Below are 18,613 nucleotides of genomic sequence, written 5' to 3'. Positions count from 1 at the left end.
CCCCTTTTTCGATTCGAACGACCATAGAATAGCCACCAATTTCCTTAAGCATGAGATCTTACCTTGTACCCCTTGAGAGAGGAGATTTTTACCAGCATCCTTAAATTTATCAAACAGAGTACCACCGATATTGTCTAGGGTACCCAACAACTGATGTCCGGTGGCTTTAAACACATCCCCGATTTTACCGAATGTGTTCTTCAAGAAGGTACCGAAGCCAGCTTCGGAGACCTGAACATTAGCGGCCACTACAAACAGAGCTAGAATCAACAGAGCCTTCATTGTGTCTGAAAAAAAAACCAAGATTTGTTTAACTCTTAACGATCATTTTGAAGCAGTTGTAAATGTGTTTGGTATCTGAGAAATGGTCATCTGAACTCTTATAGTAAGTCAACTATCCTAATTTTTCAGTCAGTTCCAGTCAAATAAAATGAAATGAATGGAGTTTCACGTCCTACTTTTCTGCCCCAGTCAAACCGACAATAAATGGAAATTGATAGTCAAGCAAGTTAACTTTTCGGGATCTTATATGAAATTAAATAGAGTTTTGTGTTCAGCTTTTCTCCAATGTAAACCTTGCAGGTGTCTTCTGTTCTTATGAGTTCAGTCGAAACAGCTTGAAATGTAAGCTTTGAATGATATATAGAAGCGAGGATCACTTATAACAAAACACAATACAATATTATGGAATATAACACACTTTTTTAATAAGGTTGAGCACATAACGTTTCAACACAATATACACAAATGTGTCGTTATCAGATGTAATTGCATTGCATTGTCATTACATCTGATGATGACACGTGTATATTGTGTTGAAACGTTATGTGTCCAACCTTATTAAAAAAGTGTGTTATATTCCATAATATTGTCTTATATAACTTTAAATGGCTAGGCTTATTCGGGAATTGAAGACACCCTGCTGTTTAAGTGATCCAAGATCTTCCAGTCAAGTACATGTCAACAGAGTTCCAAAACAATTCTTATCCCCACCCCCACCCTTCCTCCCCCTCCCCTTCCCCGCATCATGTTCGGAAGCCTATGCCCTTAACAAATGGCTAACAAGCACCGAACTTCTGCCAGAAGGGCAAATTTTCTAAAAGAAAAGAAGATATTTATTGAAGACTTTGGAAGAAAAATGAAATGAACGTCTGTCTTACCTAAATTCTTATGAACCTAAGGTTGAATTCGCATGATACCATTCTATATTTATACCGCCAAATCTTATCGCCAGCAGAAGTGGCCTAATTTTGGCGGTTGTTTGAGAGCGGATCAGATGGCACCATCATGAAAAACAAACCCAGATAAGATTTGTATTTTTAAATGACGAAACGACTTTATCTCTTTCTAATTCAGATGTGATAGAGGACAAAAATACCAAAATAAACATTAAATTTAGATATGTGGACTCTCTGAAACGGTTAACAAACTCAATCGACTTTTATTTTTAAATTTTACAAAACAAATTTAATGGAATACCAAATGGCAAAAATAAGGATTATAAAAATGTAGACTGTCTAAAAGAAATAACACCCGAATATAAATTAGATGTAATAGAAGCTAGAAATACCACAATAAACAGAAAGAAATAGCCCAACAAATATCCAAATATACAATATAAGGATGTTCTACTTATTGGCTTGGAACCAAACATGTATTCATTTCATTGGCCCAATAATGTACAGAACAGTAGGATATAAAACACCATTTCATTTCATTAGTCCAATAAGGTACAGAACAGTAGGATATAAAACTCTATTTCATTTCATTAGTCTAATAAGATATAGAACAGTAGGATATAAAACTCTATTTCATTTCATTAGTCCAGTAAGATGCAGAACAGTAGGATATAAAACTCCATTTCATTTCATTAGTCCAGAAAGATACAGAACAGTAGGATATAAAACTACATTTCATTTCATTAGTCCAATATGGTACAGTCCAACAAATATCCAAATATACAATATAAGGATGTTCTACTTATTGGCTTGGAACCAAACATGTATTCATTTCATTGGCCCAATAATGTACAGAACAGTAGGATATAAAACACCATTTCATTTCATTAGTCCAATAAGGTACAGAACAGTAGGATATAAAACTCTATTTCATTTCATTAGTCCAATAAGATATAGAACAGTAGGATATAAAACTACATTTCATTTCATTGGCCCAATAAGATACAGAACAGTAGGATATAAAACACCATTTCATTTCATTAGTCCAATAAGGTACAGAACAGTAGGATATAAAACTCTATTTCATTTCATTAGTCCAATAAGATACAGAACAGTAGGATATAAAACTACATTCCATTTCATTAGTCCAATAAGATACAGAACAGTAGGATATAAAACTCTATTTCATTTCATTAGTTCAATAAGGTACATAACAGTAGGATATAAAACTACATTTCATTAGTCCAATAATGTACAGAAGACTAGGATATAAAACTCTATTTGATTACGTTAGTCCAATAAGGTACAGAACAGTAGGATATAAAACTCTATTTCATTTCATTAGTCCAGTAAGATACAGAACAGTAGGATATAAAACTATATTTCATTTCACTAGCCTTATAAGATACAGAACAGTAGGATATAAAACTCTATTTCATTTCATTAGCTCAATAAGATACAGAACAGTAGGATATAAAACTCTATTTCATTTCATTAGTCCAATAAGATACAGAACAGTAGGATATAAAACTCTATTTCATTTCATTAGTCCAGTAAGATACAGAACAGTAGGATATAAAACTATATTTCATTTCACTAGCCTTATAAGATACAGAACAGGCCACCCTATGGAAAACAGCTCAGAGTAAGGTGATGTCTGGTGTTTCTGTAAACAGACAATAATACAACAGTGGACCCCCCTATAGAATATAACTCAGAGTTAGGTGATGTCTGGTGTTTCTATAAACAGGCAATAGTACAACAGTGGACCACTCTCTAGAATATAACCCAGAGTTAGGTGATGTCTGGTGTTTCTATAAACAGATAATACTACAACTGTGGACCATCCTCTAGAATATAACCTGGAGTTAGGTGATGTCTGGTATTTCTACGAACGGACAATAGTACAACAGTGGACCACTCTCTAGAATATAACCCAGAGTTAGGTGATGTCTGGTGTTTCTATAAACAGACAATAGTACAACAGTGGACCACCCTCTAGAATATAACCTGGAGTTAGGTGATGTCTGGTATTTCTACGAACAAACAATAGTACAACAGTGGACCATCCTCTAGAATATAACCCAGAGTTAGGTGATGTCTGGTGTTTCTATAAACAGACAATAATACAACAGTGGACCACTCTCTAGAATATAACCCAGAGTTAGTTGATGTCTGGTATTTCTATAAACAGACAATAGTACAACAGTAGACCACTCTCTAGAATATAACCCAGAGTTAGGTGATGTCTGGTGTTTCTATAAACAGACAATAATACAACAGTGGACCACTCTCTAGAATATAACCCAGAGTTAGGTGATGTCTGGTGTTTCTATAAACAGACAATAGTACAACAGTAGACCACTGTCTAGAATATAACCCAGAGTTAGGTGATGTCTGGTGTTTCTATAAACAGACAATAATACAACAGTGGACCACTCTCTAGAATATAACCTGGAGTTAGGTGATGTCTGGTGTTGCCTCTAGGACATAACCTAGATTTTGGGAAAAGGATTGTTTTATTTTACCAAATGTAGTGGTCTGGGGCATAATGATTTATCGTAAGAAACCAGTTTGTGTCATAAATCCACCAGTTTGATTAATTGAGTTCCAGTCGTCCCAAAAAGCAGTAGTTCAACAGAAGATCACCTCCCCCCCTTACCTCATGAAAGTAACACAGAGGATAGTGCTTTAAGAAGGGAGAAACAAAACAAAAATTTTAGTAAATTTTTTATTAAAATACTAAGTGTCCATCAGAATTTAGTTCTGGCCTCCGATTTTACCGAGGGCATCAGTTAAAGTTCCACCGACATTTTGGGCGGTTTGATCTGAAAAAAGTATAAAATTGTTGTTAATTAAAAAATAATCGCACAGGAGACAATCCTTCCCAAAAGATTACATTGTACACTTTAGTACATTGGGTTCGAATCCTTTATCAAGAAGGGAAGGGCAAAAATACAATCTCTTGGCATTGGCCAGTGTGTTCATGATCCAACCCTTGTCAGTTGTCATATCAGAATTTAATCTTCAGTTTGCTTCAAGCGAAATCTGGTGTCCATGGCCGGTTCTCTTGGAATAGGCTACAATCGTAGTCAACATTTTATCTTCAGGTAGCTTGAAGCTGAATCATTATTAGCTCCATACAATATCATGTTCACTTACTAAGAATATCTCCTGTAGCGTCCTTGATGGCGGAGAGGGAATCGGTGGCGGTCTTGATAAGGTTAGCACCGTGTTGTTTCAAGGCATCAATATGTGGAGAAAGTTTGCCGGCGAGCTGACCGATGTTTTGGCTGACTGAGGTAATGATGTTAGAGGCAACAGTTTTCAAAGCTTCTCCAGCATTGTTGAAGAACTGCAAAAGAACAGAAAAAAATGGCGTTACATTTGTATAGCCAGACATGAATTGATCTGGTTGTATCTCATGATTTTTACCATTATAGTAGTGTTCGGTGTCTCGCGCAAGGCAAACCAGGCTTACTCTTTTTTTTGAAACACCTGACGGTACTTCTCGATTGAGGAATCCACTATTATACAATTATTGATCCTTATTTAGTCATACTTTTGACAAGATTTTTGGTTAATGGAATTATTGTGCTTGTACGGAATGTTATTGAGTTGAATTGACAAGGAAAGAACGTGAAAGTAAGGTCCACAAATATCATGACGTCATTGGTATATGCGTGCTCTGAATGTGACGTCAGTGGAAACTGGCGCCAAAGTGGTAAGCCTACCTAAAGCAATTAAAAGAAAAATCTAGACGCCTATCCTATACGAACATATTCGACAGCAATAGCCTACTTACGTCTCCGATATTTTTAAGAGCAGGAGAGAAGGTACCAGTCAAAGTGTCTGTGATTCCTTTCAGAGATTCCATGATACCTCGCTTGTGTCCTCCCAATAATTCCTGGCCAATTGACATGACGGTGCTTTCTAAATCCTTCAAGAATTGTCCACTGACGATATGGTGACCGACTGAAAAAAAATCAAACAGAAATGAAACGGTGTTTTACGTCCTACGTTTCTGCTCCAGATTGAGATAAGCACGGACATTTTACGTCCTTTTCTTCTGAATATTTTGAAAGGCTACAACCTATGCAATCCCCCCCCCCCCCTCCCTTTGCCCTGCCTTACCCTGAACAAGGTCCAGAATACACTGTGGCAGAATTTGAAGCGCTTTCAGAAGAATCCAAAAGCCCTGCCCTACCCTTACCTCTTACCCCTTTAATTCCGCTACCTTCAACGAGGCCCAAGATAAACTGTGACAGAACCTAAAACCGCTTTTAGAAGAATCCAAAATACCCAGACCAATACTCACTAAGGATATTTCCAATTTCCTTCTCGAGAGTTGGGAGATCGAAGTCCAGACTGCTGACTTTGTTGGCCAAAGTCTCGAATTCCTCGATTCCACTGTGGATAAATGGCATGAGTTGGTCGACACCCTCGTGGATGGCTTCTTTGACGGAGTGTTCGAAATTTACCAATTTTTCAACGATGCTGAAATAAGGGAGAATTTATTACATTTAATCCGGATTTCTAAAGCGTATAAACACCGAATCCCTTATATTGCTCTATGGCATCTAATTGCACCATTCCAATTTTCAGTCAGACATCTGTGGTTCCTTCAATTCCACTAAAACTAGGCATCTTAATCCGACACTATCGCAAAAGCTGCTAATAATATCTAATATCTATTCTGCTAACTAAAGCCAACGAGTTGATGCTAGAAACGGAAGTATGACTTACGAGGTGTCTCGACCGAGATGGAAAAGTCCCTTGAAAGCATTGGTAGCTAAATCTGAAACAAAAGAAATATGAAAATCAAGTTTTTGGATTGATTCGACGAGAGCCAAATGGTTGACGAGAGGATTAAGAGTCGTATTTTTAAACGGCTGTGTATTTCAGCCAGTCCAACCCTACCAAATTCCTTTAAAAGTCACCGAAACTTGGGAAACTGGTTTCTACAAGAACCTTTGACGAAAGTTGACAACAGACAGATACCACTGTCAGACCTTGACCATTCTTACCAACCCTCCCCTCTCTCCTCATTTTTCATGAAGTATCTACTGTAGGTTTGGGAAAATTAGATTGAAATTTAGAAACTTACCAGTGACGGCAGTAGACAAAACACTTATACCACTTTCAGCTACCCAATCTTACCACCCCCTACCCCACCAAAATTTGAACACCCACTATGAGTGTTGAAAAACTTACCAGTGACGGCAGTGGACAAAACACTAATACCACTTTCAGCTGTTTGTTTTAGAAGGTTTTTAGCCACATCTTTAGCGTAAGGTAAGAAAGCTTTTTCGGTTGTTTGCACACCTCCGACTACTCCTTTAAAGGTGTTACTGATGTCATGGCCGATTTTTTCGAAGGTGTCTTTCAGACCAGAGAAGAGACCGGCGTTGGCAGTGGCTACCAGAAGGAGAGTAAGAAGAAGAACTTTCATGCTGAAAGAGAAGAAAATAAAGATGTAAGAAAATTTGGAATCTGACAACTGTCAGAAAGTCAACAAAGCCAGTACCTTGTATGTGACAATTAGCATGCCCAATCCTTTCCCTTAACAGAGCAGAGAGCCCCGTCTAGAGTGTGTTGCATAATTTGAAAATAGAGCTTCCAAAAGACGACAATTCTAAAACGAATTAACCAAACTTTTGAACATTGTGAACATCGATAAAGCACGAATACCATATGATATATTTTATGATGGAAGACGGCTACAGAAACTTGTCGAAACGTTGCATCAATCTTTAACCAGTTGTTCCAAACAGCTGTATCTTACAATTCAAAAATTTGTTAAATCTATTAGGTGTTTTAATCTTGGAAACACTGTGCACAAATAGAATTATACTGAAACCCTGTTTTGTACTTTTGATCCAAAACCTGAAATCCAAATTCCAAACTTACATGAAGACAGATCCGAATCGACGTCTTTAAAAATCTGTAAACTGGAAACTGCGAGGAATCTTGTTTTATTTCCAGAGCTAACCACGTGATTAGATAATGCCAAATTGGGTCCAGGAGTGGTGAAAAAACGCGGGAAATAATCCAGATGTGTTCGTTTGGCAATGATAAGGGTCTTGTAGTGTCACGCCACAAACAAAAAATAAACAAAAATATTTTGAACTGGAGATAATGAGAATTTTGAACCTTTTCAGGACTTTCACTTATGATGCGTATGCGTAGAATGGACGCGGGCGTTAACTTGTTCTAAGCAACCTACCAATCCGTAGTTAACTGTGGTGTCGGTTCAGTATTTTGGTGAGGAAATAAAGGGGAGTTGGTACATCTTCATGTGTTGCGTAGGGTACACGAGAAAGTACGGTCTGTGATATCAGTTTTATCTGAAAGCGGGCGAAAACTTTTCATTTACCACTTGTGGGGATTCTTGAAGTAGCAATTTGCTTTGATCTCAGGGGTTTCGAAACCACGCCAGTATTTTGATATGGAGATTTAGGGGATTCTGTACATTTTTACATGAATGGTGCGTAGGGTACACGAGAAAGCATCGTTGATATTTAACACTCGTTATCATTTAGATTCACGCAGGCCTGTAGCATGACTTCCATTTTTCGGGGGTGTATCTACTCACACGTATGACCTATATGACATACGAGACTACATAACCAATTATCCAGCTCTTCGACCATTCCTTACGTAAAACTCCATTCATTTCATTCAATGATAATTGTTGTTAGAGTAAGATTAAATCATCATCTCTTAAGCAAAAGACAACACGGACAACATCTCATTGAATCGTGTTGCTAATGTTTACATATGTGACGTTCGAGACTACATTCACCAATTATCCAGTACTTAAAACATGTGATAATAATTGAGAAATTGTATATAACATACAAGACGATTCTGAGCTCTAAGAGAGGCCGGCATTCAACAAAATGGCTAATTTTCGAATCAGAGAAGCTAAAAGAGAGGATTGTGCAGAAATATTGGGCCTTATCAAGGTTCGTTTTCTAATTTTAAGCTCTTCGTGGTAATGCATTTACTTGCTATTGTGTGCATGTGGTGCAATTGATTTGATCAATTAAGAGTTATATCCCTTTACTTGTAATGAGATTTCAATGTTAAGGTGTCTCGCATAAACAAATCCAAAACCTGTAAGGTAAAGTTACTCGACTCATGAATGCATGATATGTTATGTGAATTAATGTCTTTTTTCAGGAATTGGCTGAATATGAGAAAATGCCGGATTCTGTCCAAATGACTGTTGAAGGTATGATCTCAACTTTAAAGGAGCAGTCTGATTTTTAACTAAAAGTATCCTGCTGTCTTCGTTAGAGCGCTGGGATTATTTAGGTTTAGGGAAACCTATCAAGCTCCCGCCTTGTGGCCTGAATGGCTACTCTAAAAGGGACACGTTCTCCAATCGTCATCCATTAAACCAATCGTACCGTCTCAGAAACGGAATTTTTTACTAAGCCAGTCAGTAATAGTGTTAACAGCTCAGATTTTACTTACCCAGTTTTGGGATTTAATTATTCGTTTTTCAGTGTTACAGCGAGATGGTTTTGGGGAGAAACCCCTGTACAGTTCGCTGGTGGCAGAGGAGCTCGACAAAGGTATGTTATTTCCAGAATGAGGCTGTTATAAAGCTTTACCTTGGGTTTCGTTTTCCATACATGCGTCCTTGTTATCAAGACACGGATTCTTTAGGCCTGTGACAGGCTTTGATTGGTTAGAAATGACGCCATTAGAACGCGACTTTGGTTAAATACTTGATAGCTTACAATGGAGAAAAAAAACCCTTAAAAATGTAAACATCTCTGTGAAATGATCTTTAAATTTTCAGATGGGGCAACAATTCCCGGCAAACTACTGGCCTATGCGTTATATTACGATATCTACAGTACCTGGGAGGGGCGATGTATCTACCTAGAGGACCTCTGTGTCACCCCCGACCATAGAAATAAGGGTATTGGTAGCGCCCTTTTTAAACGCGTTGCCCAGGTAAGCGTGGGTGTTTGTTGTGTCGCCATTGTGGTTCCCTTAATATGCCCTTACTACACTTGATGACATCTCCATAAGTTCAAATAAGTTCAACCCCACTCCAGGTCCCCACCCCCAAATTGAAAACAGGACTACACTGATGGATACTTTCAGTGCTTCTTTATTATTTTAAGATCTGTGGGGCATAAAACTCAAAGCTATCCCGAGCGTCCAATAGACTGGAGTGGTGAGCAATCAAATTCAACTATGTATTGAACTATAGGAGTATGTGACCCCCCTCCCCCTCCAAATCCCTGCCCCTAATATCAAAAAAACGTCCTATAGCTGTCTGTGCTCCTGTATTATTGCAGATCTAAAGGGACTCAAATTTCATTCCACATATCCAATGAATCTACAATATCCCCACACAAACCCTCAATTTACAAAGATCGCCACACCAATGGCTACTACCTGTTCTCGTGCATTATTTCAGATCTGCGTGGAAGAAGGGTGTAAAAGACTGCAGTGGGCTGTTTTAGCGTGGAACTCAGAAGCCATCAAATTCTATAAAAAGTTCGGCGGGATCAACATGACGGACAAGGAAGAATGGAACGTGTACAGAATCGAAAGAGAGGCTATGAATAAAATTGTACAATAACTTAGCTTTGTTATTTTCTCATTATCTGCGGGTCCAAATTAGGGGGTGGCGGGCAAACTAACTTAATGGGGGACAACTGTTGAAGTTGAGATTCAAGATGCGGCAGCTCTGTGGCTGTGCATAGTCGCAAACCCCTCATGGTGCGTCTGAGAGGGTTCTCTCCCAAGAAGAGTTTTGAAAAATATACTTAATACGGTGCTTCGAATATCATCATGAGACTGCATAAATGTAATGGAAACTAATGGACATCTATAAGACATATTTTGACATTTTTCAATTATATTAATTTAACAAAAACAAAAGACATACATTAAAATAAACAATACAGGAACACAATAATTTAACATTCGAGTTTATAGGTTTTTATCGCATAAAATACTTGGTTCAATCTAGCCCCTCCCAGTTTCTCATACGTAATCACAGTGACGATATCACATCCAAATATCACGTCTGAGGAACTAGGTAGGGCTAGGGTTGTCGGTCTTGGTTCAATCTAGCCCCTCCCAGTTTCTCATACGCAATCACAGTGACGATATCACATCCAAATATCACGTCTGTGAAACTAGGTAGGGCTAGAGTTGTCGGTCTTGGTTCAATAATTAATATGAGCATTTTGTATGTTGATGATTTGGTCCGTTCGTGGCTGAGGGTACAATCAGTGGGTGTAAGTTATCGTTTTATCATGATTCTTGGTGTAACTGTAGATCTACTCAGTTGACAAACATCAGCCTTAGTAACATTGGGGTCATCAGACAGTAAGAATGCACGTGCACGATCTTCATAATATAGACCAACTTTATCTACAATAGAAATACAATATCTTTTTTTACAACTGGGAAATGTTTTTGCGCTCCTTTGCAATACGTAGGGCACAAGTGAGTAAGGGGTATTTTTACTCTTCTGTAAGACATTATGACACTCTGCGAATGGGTTAATCCACTCAACATCCCTTTGTGAGTGTTCACATAGTTGATATTGTTTAGCATATTGTATCTGAATGAAACTTATAGCTCTATAGAATGATTGTAAAGACACACATGATATCATGGATGTGGTGTGGTGTTATGACAATCAAGAGGAATGTTCAGAGTTAACGGACTATACTTACGGGTCAGTTCGTACATCTTGTATTCTGACGAAGAGACTTGATCGAAGTCCAAACAAAAATAAATTTTCACTGATACACCAAATAGTTCTTCTAGATTCGATCTGAAATAGAGAACAAAAAGCATGCTTTAGTAACCAGAATCTACCAGTATGGGTGGTAATGTTAGAGTTGAATACCAGGGAACAGTAAACTCTTTTCTATAGTAGCTTTAAGAGAAACTTACTTCCGATCCATTCACAAATAGTCATGGACTAGGATAGAAAATAATAGTTGACTATGGTCAGATGAGGATAGTAATGATAATGAGTGATCAATGGTCGACCCAAGCTGCTTCAAATGTCGCTCGTATAGTCATAGGATCATTGGCCGAGCCAGGTTTTCGTCCGATGGGGGGGGGGGGGGTGCGAAATATCTGAGATTGCCCGAATTTCCAACCTTTTTGTCCGTAAAACTTGCTTTAGTGGCTGCGAGGCTTTGGCCCCACCATTGCATAGGATTGATTCAACAGCTGCCATTTTCTGTGGTCAGTACGTATGGGAAAAGAATGAAGGATCTTACCTAAAGACAAATTCATTTCCTGAATGAGTGAAACAGTTGAAGACAATATTAGGAAACTGATCCAGTTTGACCCCTACTAACATTGATGAGGTGAAGGTCAGAGTGTTGGTTCGACCCTGTACGTCCCAGGTCCCTTGTAAGGCTGTAGGTATCACACATGTTGTATAGACTGAAAGAAAGAAACAACCATTGTAGTTACAAGAATAACAACTAACGTTAAGTGGATCCTTCGTACCAGCTGGTCCTTGGTCAAACTTCTTGGAACAGAACCCACGACCACCTATTGTTCCACGTACCAAGCAAATGACGCAAGTCAATGAAATGACGTAAATAATGATGTAAAGATTCCAGCGCTCTAACCAACTGTGTTACAGACCGCCCTACATTCTGAAAAAAAAAATAGTAGTGCTTACCTTGTGTAACAGTCAGTAATACAATCAGTCCGACAAACAATCCATTGGTAGCCATTTTATCCAAAACTCTCGATCTATTCCCCGTGTTCCTTTTGGACGTTTTTGTTGAGACTCAATATTCAAATTTGAATCAATCTAGCCGAAACAAACTCTGTGTTTCTTGTGGAACGTTTTCGTTGAAGCCTTAAAGTCTACTCGTCAGTTACTCCCTGACTAAAATAATGTCAAAGAATCGATCTTGTTAGGCGAATGGCTAACCCAATGTATAAGGGTTCGAATTTATCGTTATTCGGTCACTAAGGATTAACGTTAATCCGATAAAATCTTATTCGGATAATCCCTTGAATCGGTTATAAGTTTAGATCAAGTCTGTAACGCGAACAGTGGGGTGCATGTTTAACCGCCACGTGAATTCAAAACTTTGAATCGGTCACATTCTTGTAAGTGTATATTTCCGCTGCAAAAAAACAAAACAAAACAAACTAAAACCCTTTCAATAGAAAAAAATACCAAAGAATCCCTTTTATTATTTTTGCAAAGCCGCAAGCCTATCTTTAAACTTAAATACTTTTAAACTGGTTCTTACAATAAACCAATTCATCCCTATAAAACTATTAAAATAGAAAAATTAATCAAAGAAAAGAAAAACGTCGACCTGGTGTCTGTATTGACCGTGAGAGATAATGAATTAATTGTGGTATTAGTCGTGTTTTCAGGATTTAATTACAGCTTATCTCCCTTGAACTAATTAACTGTACGCTGTACAACACAGTGTTAATTAAATACATAGTTAGAATTTAAGCCGATTATTTTTCAAACGTTAAAGAAAGACGACCACAGAGAATGCTTAACCTTGTTGAAGCACCCAAGATCGAATCAATCTGCCGATATGCAATAGTCACGATTTTTAAGGCCGATTATTTTTTTAATCTCTGATCCAGATCTCAGTACTCGAACCTGTGCGTAGACAAAGTAGGACTGGGTGATAGAGGATAGTTGTTCTTAAGAATTAATTAAAGAACAAGAAACCCTTTACCACTCTACGCTTGAGCCCTTCTGCTAATAATACGTGGCTATTTTAAGCTGGATATTCTGCAAAGACGAAAGAGGGCAGGAAGGGACAGTCTTGGTAGGAGTAAGCATAAGCGATGAAGGTCGCGATCTGGGTACAGAAGAGTCGCAATGGAGACACAAAAATGGATAAATTGAGCACGAACAAATGCGCGATTGAGACGAGAATGTATGGGGTGTTTCCGGGACTCAAACGTGGGTGTGATTCAGTCTGAGGCAGAGTCATATACTCCAGGGTGTGTACCCTAGATATTTAAAATCGAAAACGTCAATCCACATTCAAGACCAGTATTCTTTTTAATTTTCAAACTTGTTTATTCCCATGTTTAAAAACAATACAATAAAAATCAGAACTTAAAGATAGAACTGACTGTAAAATCTTTCACGGACTGGCGGCGAAATGATAAGGAGATTAGTGGTTTTAATCCGATTTCCAATTTAATCCCTGATTATAATCGATTTGTAGTTATTGTCTCCCTTAGACCGACGTAGACATGGTTTACAATGGAGCACAGACTCTTAGAATTTCAAAGTCATTGTCGCTTTAGATAAGCTAGACGAGTCTCAATGAAAGTACTGGCCTGGGTCACAGAGCAATAGATAAGCTTGACGAAAACAAAAATTTAAGGCATGGCGCATTTTTTTTAGTGCTATGGGTCATTAAAGAGTCAAGGCTCTTGCGCAATCCAAGTTGAAAATTATAAGGCAAAAGTTTGGTTGCCGTTTGCCGTTATATGACACGTTTGACTCCATTACGACCTGGCCTTAAGAATGGCGATGGAGGTCTTATCAAAAATAGAGCAAAATGTTGAGCCGTTTTTGACCCTGAAGCCAATGTCTTAATATTTTGGGTCATACAGTATCAAATAGAAATGCTTCTCGGTAAAATCCTCTTGGAAAAGGGAAGGGGGCTTTTACAGCGTCGTTAACGAGAACAAACGACGCGACGTTATTTCTTTATTCTTCATGGCATTATGACGTCATAATCAGTAGCCTATCTGTTTTCACAAGAGAAGCTGCGTTTTTCAAGTTATCTTGAAGATTTTCGGAATATTTTGGAATATTTTCGTAAGAAGATGAAGAATTTGACGGTTCCTGTTGTTTTTGAGGTGGAGTTGGATCCTGGACGTAAAGGAGTGGTTCCCCGATTAATGGGTTCCATAAACGAGCTGGGATTTTGGGACACCGAATACGGCGTGGACGCCAGGAGGATTGCCAAGGACTCACCAATATGGAAAGTGAAGGTACATATGCCTCAGAGGTCCTTTTTCTATTTCAACTGGGTCCTGATGAAAAAACGAGAAGTAGTTGAAGAAGATCAGTACCGTCAAGCTGATATTGGTGTTTTTGGTGGCCTCATGAAGACCAAATACGGAGAAGGATCGGGAGAATTCATCATGGATGGTGGATGTAAAGTTTCTGTAGCGACTCATTACCACTTGAGTTACAATGAATCACTCGCTGTTGTTGGTTCGGGAGATTTTCTGGGCAACTGGGAAAGTTCCGGTACTTCTAAATGTTTCAGTATGAACGATGTTTGGAGTACGAAATTTGAAATGAAGCACGAGACGACTGAAGAGTTCAAGCTGGTGATTTTGGACAGGGAGAGCGGTCAGATCAAAAGATGGCAGGACGGTGAAAACCGGGTGATAAAGATAGAAGAGGGGTTGAATTCTAAAAGTGTGTATGTCCCCTGGGGTGGAAGATATCTACAAGAAGGAATAATAATACCTATTATTACCATAGTCGAATGTTTCGGTGAGTTTTGGGCATTTTCTCTCTTTAAATTTTCAATTCCATTTTATCAATGTGTTTTCTCCTTGTGATTTGAATATTGGTTTTGCCTTTTTCACCCTTGTAATTTCAATACAATTTTTGCCTGTTCTATTTCAGACAACCGAACAACAGTTGGAGAGTTATCTCTCATCTCTTCACCTCCAAACTTATCCAGAGCAGCCTTCAAGTTATTTTTAACCAATGGCGAGTTAGATGATGATATTTCTAAAGACCTAGAACTGACTCTTGCTCAAAATCCTACATTTAAAGATGCGATGGCTTTACTTTGTAATGATGGTGAGTTATAATATTTTATTATTATCAAGTAAATGTGCTTTTATCAACTTTATTTCAGCCGTCGATAATCTTTTTTTCCAAACTATGTCATTTTTGGGGATGACCCACCGTGAATGTTCCGCGAGAATTATGGAAACCCGCAAGAGTTGTCGACCAGTTCGAAGATTAACGAAATAAAAAAGCAAATTTATACCCCTCCCACACTTTCTAAAAAGACATGTCGCAAATGAAATTTTCTATCAAACTGTTCGGGCACCCTGATGGGCCAAATAAATAGCTAAAACATGTCCTCTGTTTTTCAGATAACATCAACGAAGCCGAAAAGACATTAACCAAAACTTCATCTGCTCTTGATATCCAGATGTTGATCGGTGACGGAGACGGTGTTGGCCATGTACAAGAGAAAGCCAAAAGGCAAGCTTGCCACGACTTAGGCTTACCAGACCTTATTCAAGACCTGGACTTTATCAAAGAGACAATTGATTCTGAGGGAACTCAAACCATCTTCAAAACAGTCGAGTCACCAAGATCAAAAGATGTTCTCGACTTGAAGCAGTTGCCATTCTTTGCTGTAGATGAACTCGCAGAGGAAATAAATAATGGTGGACAGAAATCAACTACTTTGGAATCAGCTGTGTTAATCGAAGCTTCGAGTCCAAATGAAGTCTTCGATACCAGCTTGAAGCAACTGCCATTCTTTGCTGTAAACGAACTTCCAGAAGAAGCCAACAGTTCAAACGAGCCACCATTTTTCAATGGAATAAAGGCAACTGATACTTATGAGAAGCAAATTGAGTTCGAAATTGCAGTGTCATCCGGAGTTTACATCGACAACATCTTAAATACCTTAATGCAATTACAAGTTAGCTCTGCAGAGGGAGTCCAAGAGTCAACCAGTTATGAACAGAAGAATGCTACCTCCTTCGAAACTGCTTCATCATTAGAAGCTTCAAGTCCTGGAGAAGCCACCAATGACAATTTGATGCAGCTAGAACTTTTCGCAGCAGACGAACTTTCAGAATCGACCGACAATGTCAAAGAAAAACCAACTTTCGGCGAAACAGCTTTGTCGTCTGAAACCTACAGTCCAAGAGATGAAATCAACGCCATTTTGAAACCCTTCAAAATTGCTTTGTCATCAGAAGAAAAATGGTCAAAACCCAGAAGAGCTGCTTTCAAGATGTTTAACTTTGTCAACGACTACTGCTATCGATTGGTGTTTTAAACGTCATATTGTTTACTTGAGGGTGGGTGGGGGATATGGAATTGGCATGGGGTTGGGATGGAATAGGAGTGGGGTAGGGGTTGGGTAGGAGTTGGGGTAGAAGGACATGGGTTCTGAGGGAATGTTTTATATTTCATTTACATTCATTATTTTCATTTTTTTTCATTTCCGTAACATTTCAGTTTCTTGACTTTTATTGATATATTTTTTTGGGGTACTTTTTAAATTTTCTTTTCATTATTTTTCGTTTGTTTTGATAGGGATGAGGGTGAGGGTGTTTGTGTGTTTGGGTGGGGAGGGGGGATTTTTAGTTCCTTATAATATTTATTTTTATATATTTCTATGTACTTTAGGACACTTTATTAAATATTATATTTTTTTACAAAATTAGTTTTGATATTCAAACTTAAAATTCCCAGTTGTAAGACCTCAATAGTTAAAACAATATTCAGAGTTGATAAAAAAAACTGTATGAGCTCCCATAGAGGTACTGGCCATGGACAGGTTCGCTTTTTTTATGCATCAACTTAATATGATTGGGCGACAGTGTCCCTGCCCTCATGGCAAACTGACGATAAAAAGTTGGAATGTAGCAACTGCCAACGATCAGAACCGCAAAACAAAACACAAAATCTAAAATCCAAGCTGGGCAATACATTGTTAGCAGCTAATGAACTATTCATATGATGAAGTGCCTGGCGCTACATTTAACAAAGTATATCAATCATAAGTGAGTTAGTATTTCATAATGAAAAGTGGTATCAGGTGTCTAGAAGAGTAAGCATACCCTGTCTGGCACTACATCCGCCATTGCTTCTCAATATGTGTACGTCCATATTATTTAAGTCGCGGTCTAAAGATCAGTCAGTGTGCACCGGGCTTCAGGCACTGACAAATTTAAAAACCTTGGAAAAAAAAATATAATTCCGATTTTGCAATCCATCACCCAATAGGTTAACAAACTTATTAGGCTAGTTAGTCAGAATATACATTTATCAAAAATATACACAGCCAAGATATAATAATGTTAATTAACAAAATCTGCTAATTAGACCTTAATTAGAATCATTAATTAGCTCAGATTTTGGATGGATTTTTTGGAGACATTACTTTCAGCCTTTAGGTTAACAAAATCCCCGCCCACCCTCTCCCCGACATAATTTCCATCCTTTAGGATATGAAGTCCGAAAATAATAAAATATTACAAAAGATCCAACCCCTGTCCGAAACACAATATCCCCACAGGACCCCGATATCCAAAATCTCTTCTCCCCTCCCCCCTTCTCTCATAACATAATTTCCATCCTTTAATTTATGGGCCCCAAAATTAACTCCGACCCCTTCCCGAACACAATGGCCCCACTGGGCCCCAGTATCAAAAACTCTTTCCCCACCCCTCGGATCTGCTATTGTCATGTATTCTAAAACAAAATTATACCGCGACACAAGTCAATTACCACAATGGTGCCAATTCATTAGAAATATTTGACTTTTAGATTTTAAAATTTCGTGTAACCATGGCAACGTTTTATTGTCTGATTTCTATATTATGTGCAATTCAATGGGTCATAATTTATATTATGGCATCTCAGCTTTAACATTTAACTATTTTCAACCTACTCGATTCAACAGAAGTCTCACTGGACTCTGCTCAAAATAGCTATCTTACAAGTCGCAAGGCAATGACATAATGAAATGAAATACGGTTTTATATCCTACTGTTCTGTATCTTATTGGACTAATGAAATGAAATATAGTTTTATATCCTACTGTTCTGTATCTTATTGGACTAATGAAATGAAATGGAGTTTTATATCCTACTGTTCTGTATCTTATTGGACTAATAAAATGAAATAGAGTTTTATATCCTACTGTTCTGTATCTTATTGAACTAATGAAATGAAATAGAGTTTTATATCCTACTGTTCTGTATCTTATTGGACTAATGAAATGAAATATAGTTTTATATCCTACTGTTCTGTATCTTATTGGACTAATGAAATGAAATATAGTTTTATATCCTACTGTTCTGTATCTTATTGGATTAATGAAATGAAATACGGTTTTATATCCTACTGTTCTGTATCTTATTGGACTAATGAAATGAAATGTAGTTTTATATCCTACTGTTCTGTATCTTATTGGACTAATGAAATGAAATAGAGTTTTATGTCCCACTATTCTATACATTATTGGACTAATGGAATGAAATGTAGTGTTATATTCTACTGATCTGTATCTTATTGGACTAATGAAATGAAATAGAGTTTTATATCCTACTGTTTTGTATCTTATTGGACTAATGAAATGAAATATAGTTTTATATCCTCCTGTTCTGTATCTTATTGGACTAATGAAATGAAATAGAGTTTTATATCC

The 18,613-nt window shown here is 37.7% G+C and overlaps 5 protein-coding genes across 5 annotated transcripts in view; 2 read left to right on the top strand and 3 right to left on the bottom strand.

Annotated features, from left to right (window-relative positions):
• LOTGIDRAFT_230050 (hypothetical protein) overlaps nucleotides 1-1,192 on the bottom strand; it is a 3,450-nt gene extending 2,258 nt beyond the window's left edge. Inside the window, exons 1-2 of the mRNA XM_009046275.1 lie at nucleotides 1,161-1,192; nucleotides 63-287 (exon numbers count right to left, since the gene is read on the bottom strand). Coding sequence (XP_009044523.1) covers nucleotides 63-282 — 220 coding nt within the window. The 5' untranslated portion in view covers nucleotides 283-287; nucleotides 1,161-1,192. The remainder of the gene's footprint in view (nucleotides 1-62; nucleotides 288-1,160) is intronic.
• A 2,699-nt stretch (nucleotides 1,193-3,891) lies between these two features.
• LOTGIDRAFT_230049 (hypothetical protein) lies at nucleotides 3,892-7,154 on the bottom strand. Its single transcript, XM_009046274.1, has 7 exons — nucleotides 7,089-7,154; nucleotides 6,393-6,631; nucleotides 5,925-5,976; nucleotides 5,497-5,675; nucleotides 4,984-5,153; nucleotides 4,341-4,533; nucleotides 3,892-4,006 (listed from the first exon to the last, which is right to left on the bottom strand). Exons 2-7 carry the CDS (start codon nucleotides 6,628-6,630, stop codon nucleotides 3,939-3,941), a joined length of 900 nt encoding a protein of 299 aa, XP_009044522.1. The 5' UTR covers nucleotide 6,631; nucleotides 7,089-7,154; the 3' UTR covers nucleotides 3,892-3,938.
• A 926-nt stretch (nucleotides 7,155-8,080) lies between these two features.
• Nucleotides 8,081-9,786, top strand: LOTGIDRAFT_109229 (hypothetical protein; the record flags this gene model as incomplete). Its single annotated transcript, XM_009046273.1, has 5 exons — nucleotides 8,081-8,146; nucleotides 8,364-8,415; nucleotides 8,693-8,761; nucleotides 8,992-9,149; nucleotides 9,622-9,786. 5 exons carry the CDS (start codon nucleotides 8,081-8,083, stop codon nucleotides 9,784-9,786), a joined length of 510 nt encoding a protein of 169 aa, XP_009044521.1.
• A 263-nt stretch (nucleotides 9,787-10,049) lies between these two features.
• On the bottom strand, nucleotides 10,050-12,107 carry LOTGIDRAFT_230048 (hypothetical protein). Its single transcript, XM_009046272.1, has 4 exons — nucleotides 11,866-12,107; nucleotides 11,453-11,621; nucleotides 10,895-10,995; nucleotides 10,050-10,586 (listed from the first exon to the last, which is right to left on the bottom strand). Exons 1-4 carry the CDS (start codon nucleotides 11,918-11,920, stop codon nucleotides 10,456-10,458), a joined length of 456 nt encoding a protein of 151 aa, XP_009044520.1. The 5' UTR covers nucleotides 11,921-12,107; the 3' UTR covers nucleotides 10,050-10,455.
• A 1,905-nt stretch (nucleotides 12,108-14,012) lies between these two features.
• Nucleotides 14,013-16,234, top strand: LOTGIDRAFT_156261 (hypothetical protein; the record flags this gene model as incomplete). Its single annotated transcript, XM_009046271.1, has 3 exons — nucleotides 14,013-14,694; nucleotides 14,830-15,009; nucleotides 15,312-16,234. 3 exons carry the CDS (start codon nucleotides 14,013-14,015, stop codon nucleotides 16,232-16,234), a joined length of 1,785 nt encoding a protein of 594 aa, XP_009044519.1.
• Nucleotides 16,235-18,613: the final 2,379 nt, after the last annotated feature.

This window comes from Lottia gigantea, assembly GCF_000327385.1.
Source record: "Lottia gigantea unplaced genomic scaffold LOTGIsca_10, whole genome shotgun sequence".
NCBI classification, from domain to species: Eukaryota; Metazoa; Mollusca; class Gastropoda; family Lottiidae; genus Lottia; species Lottia gigantea.
This window is presented reverse-complemented; position numbering and strand designations above follow the sequence as displayed.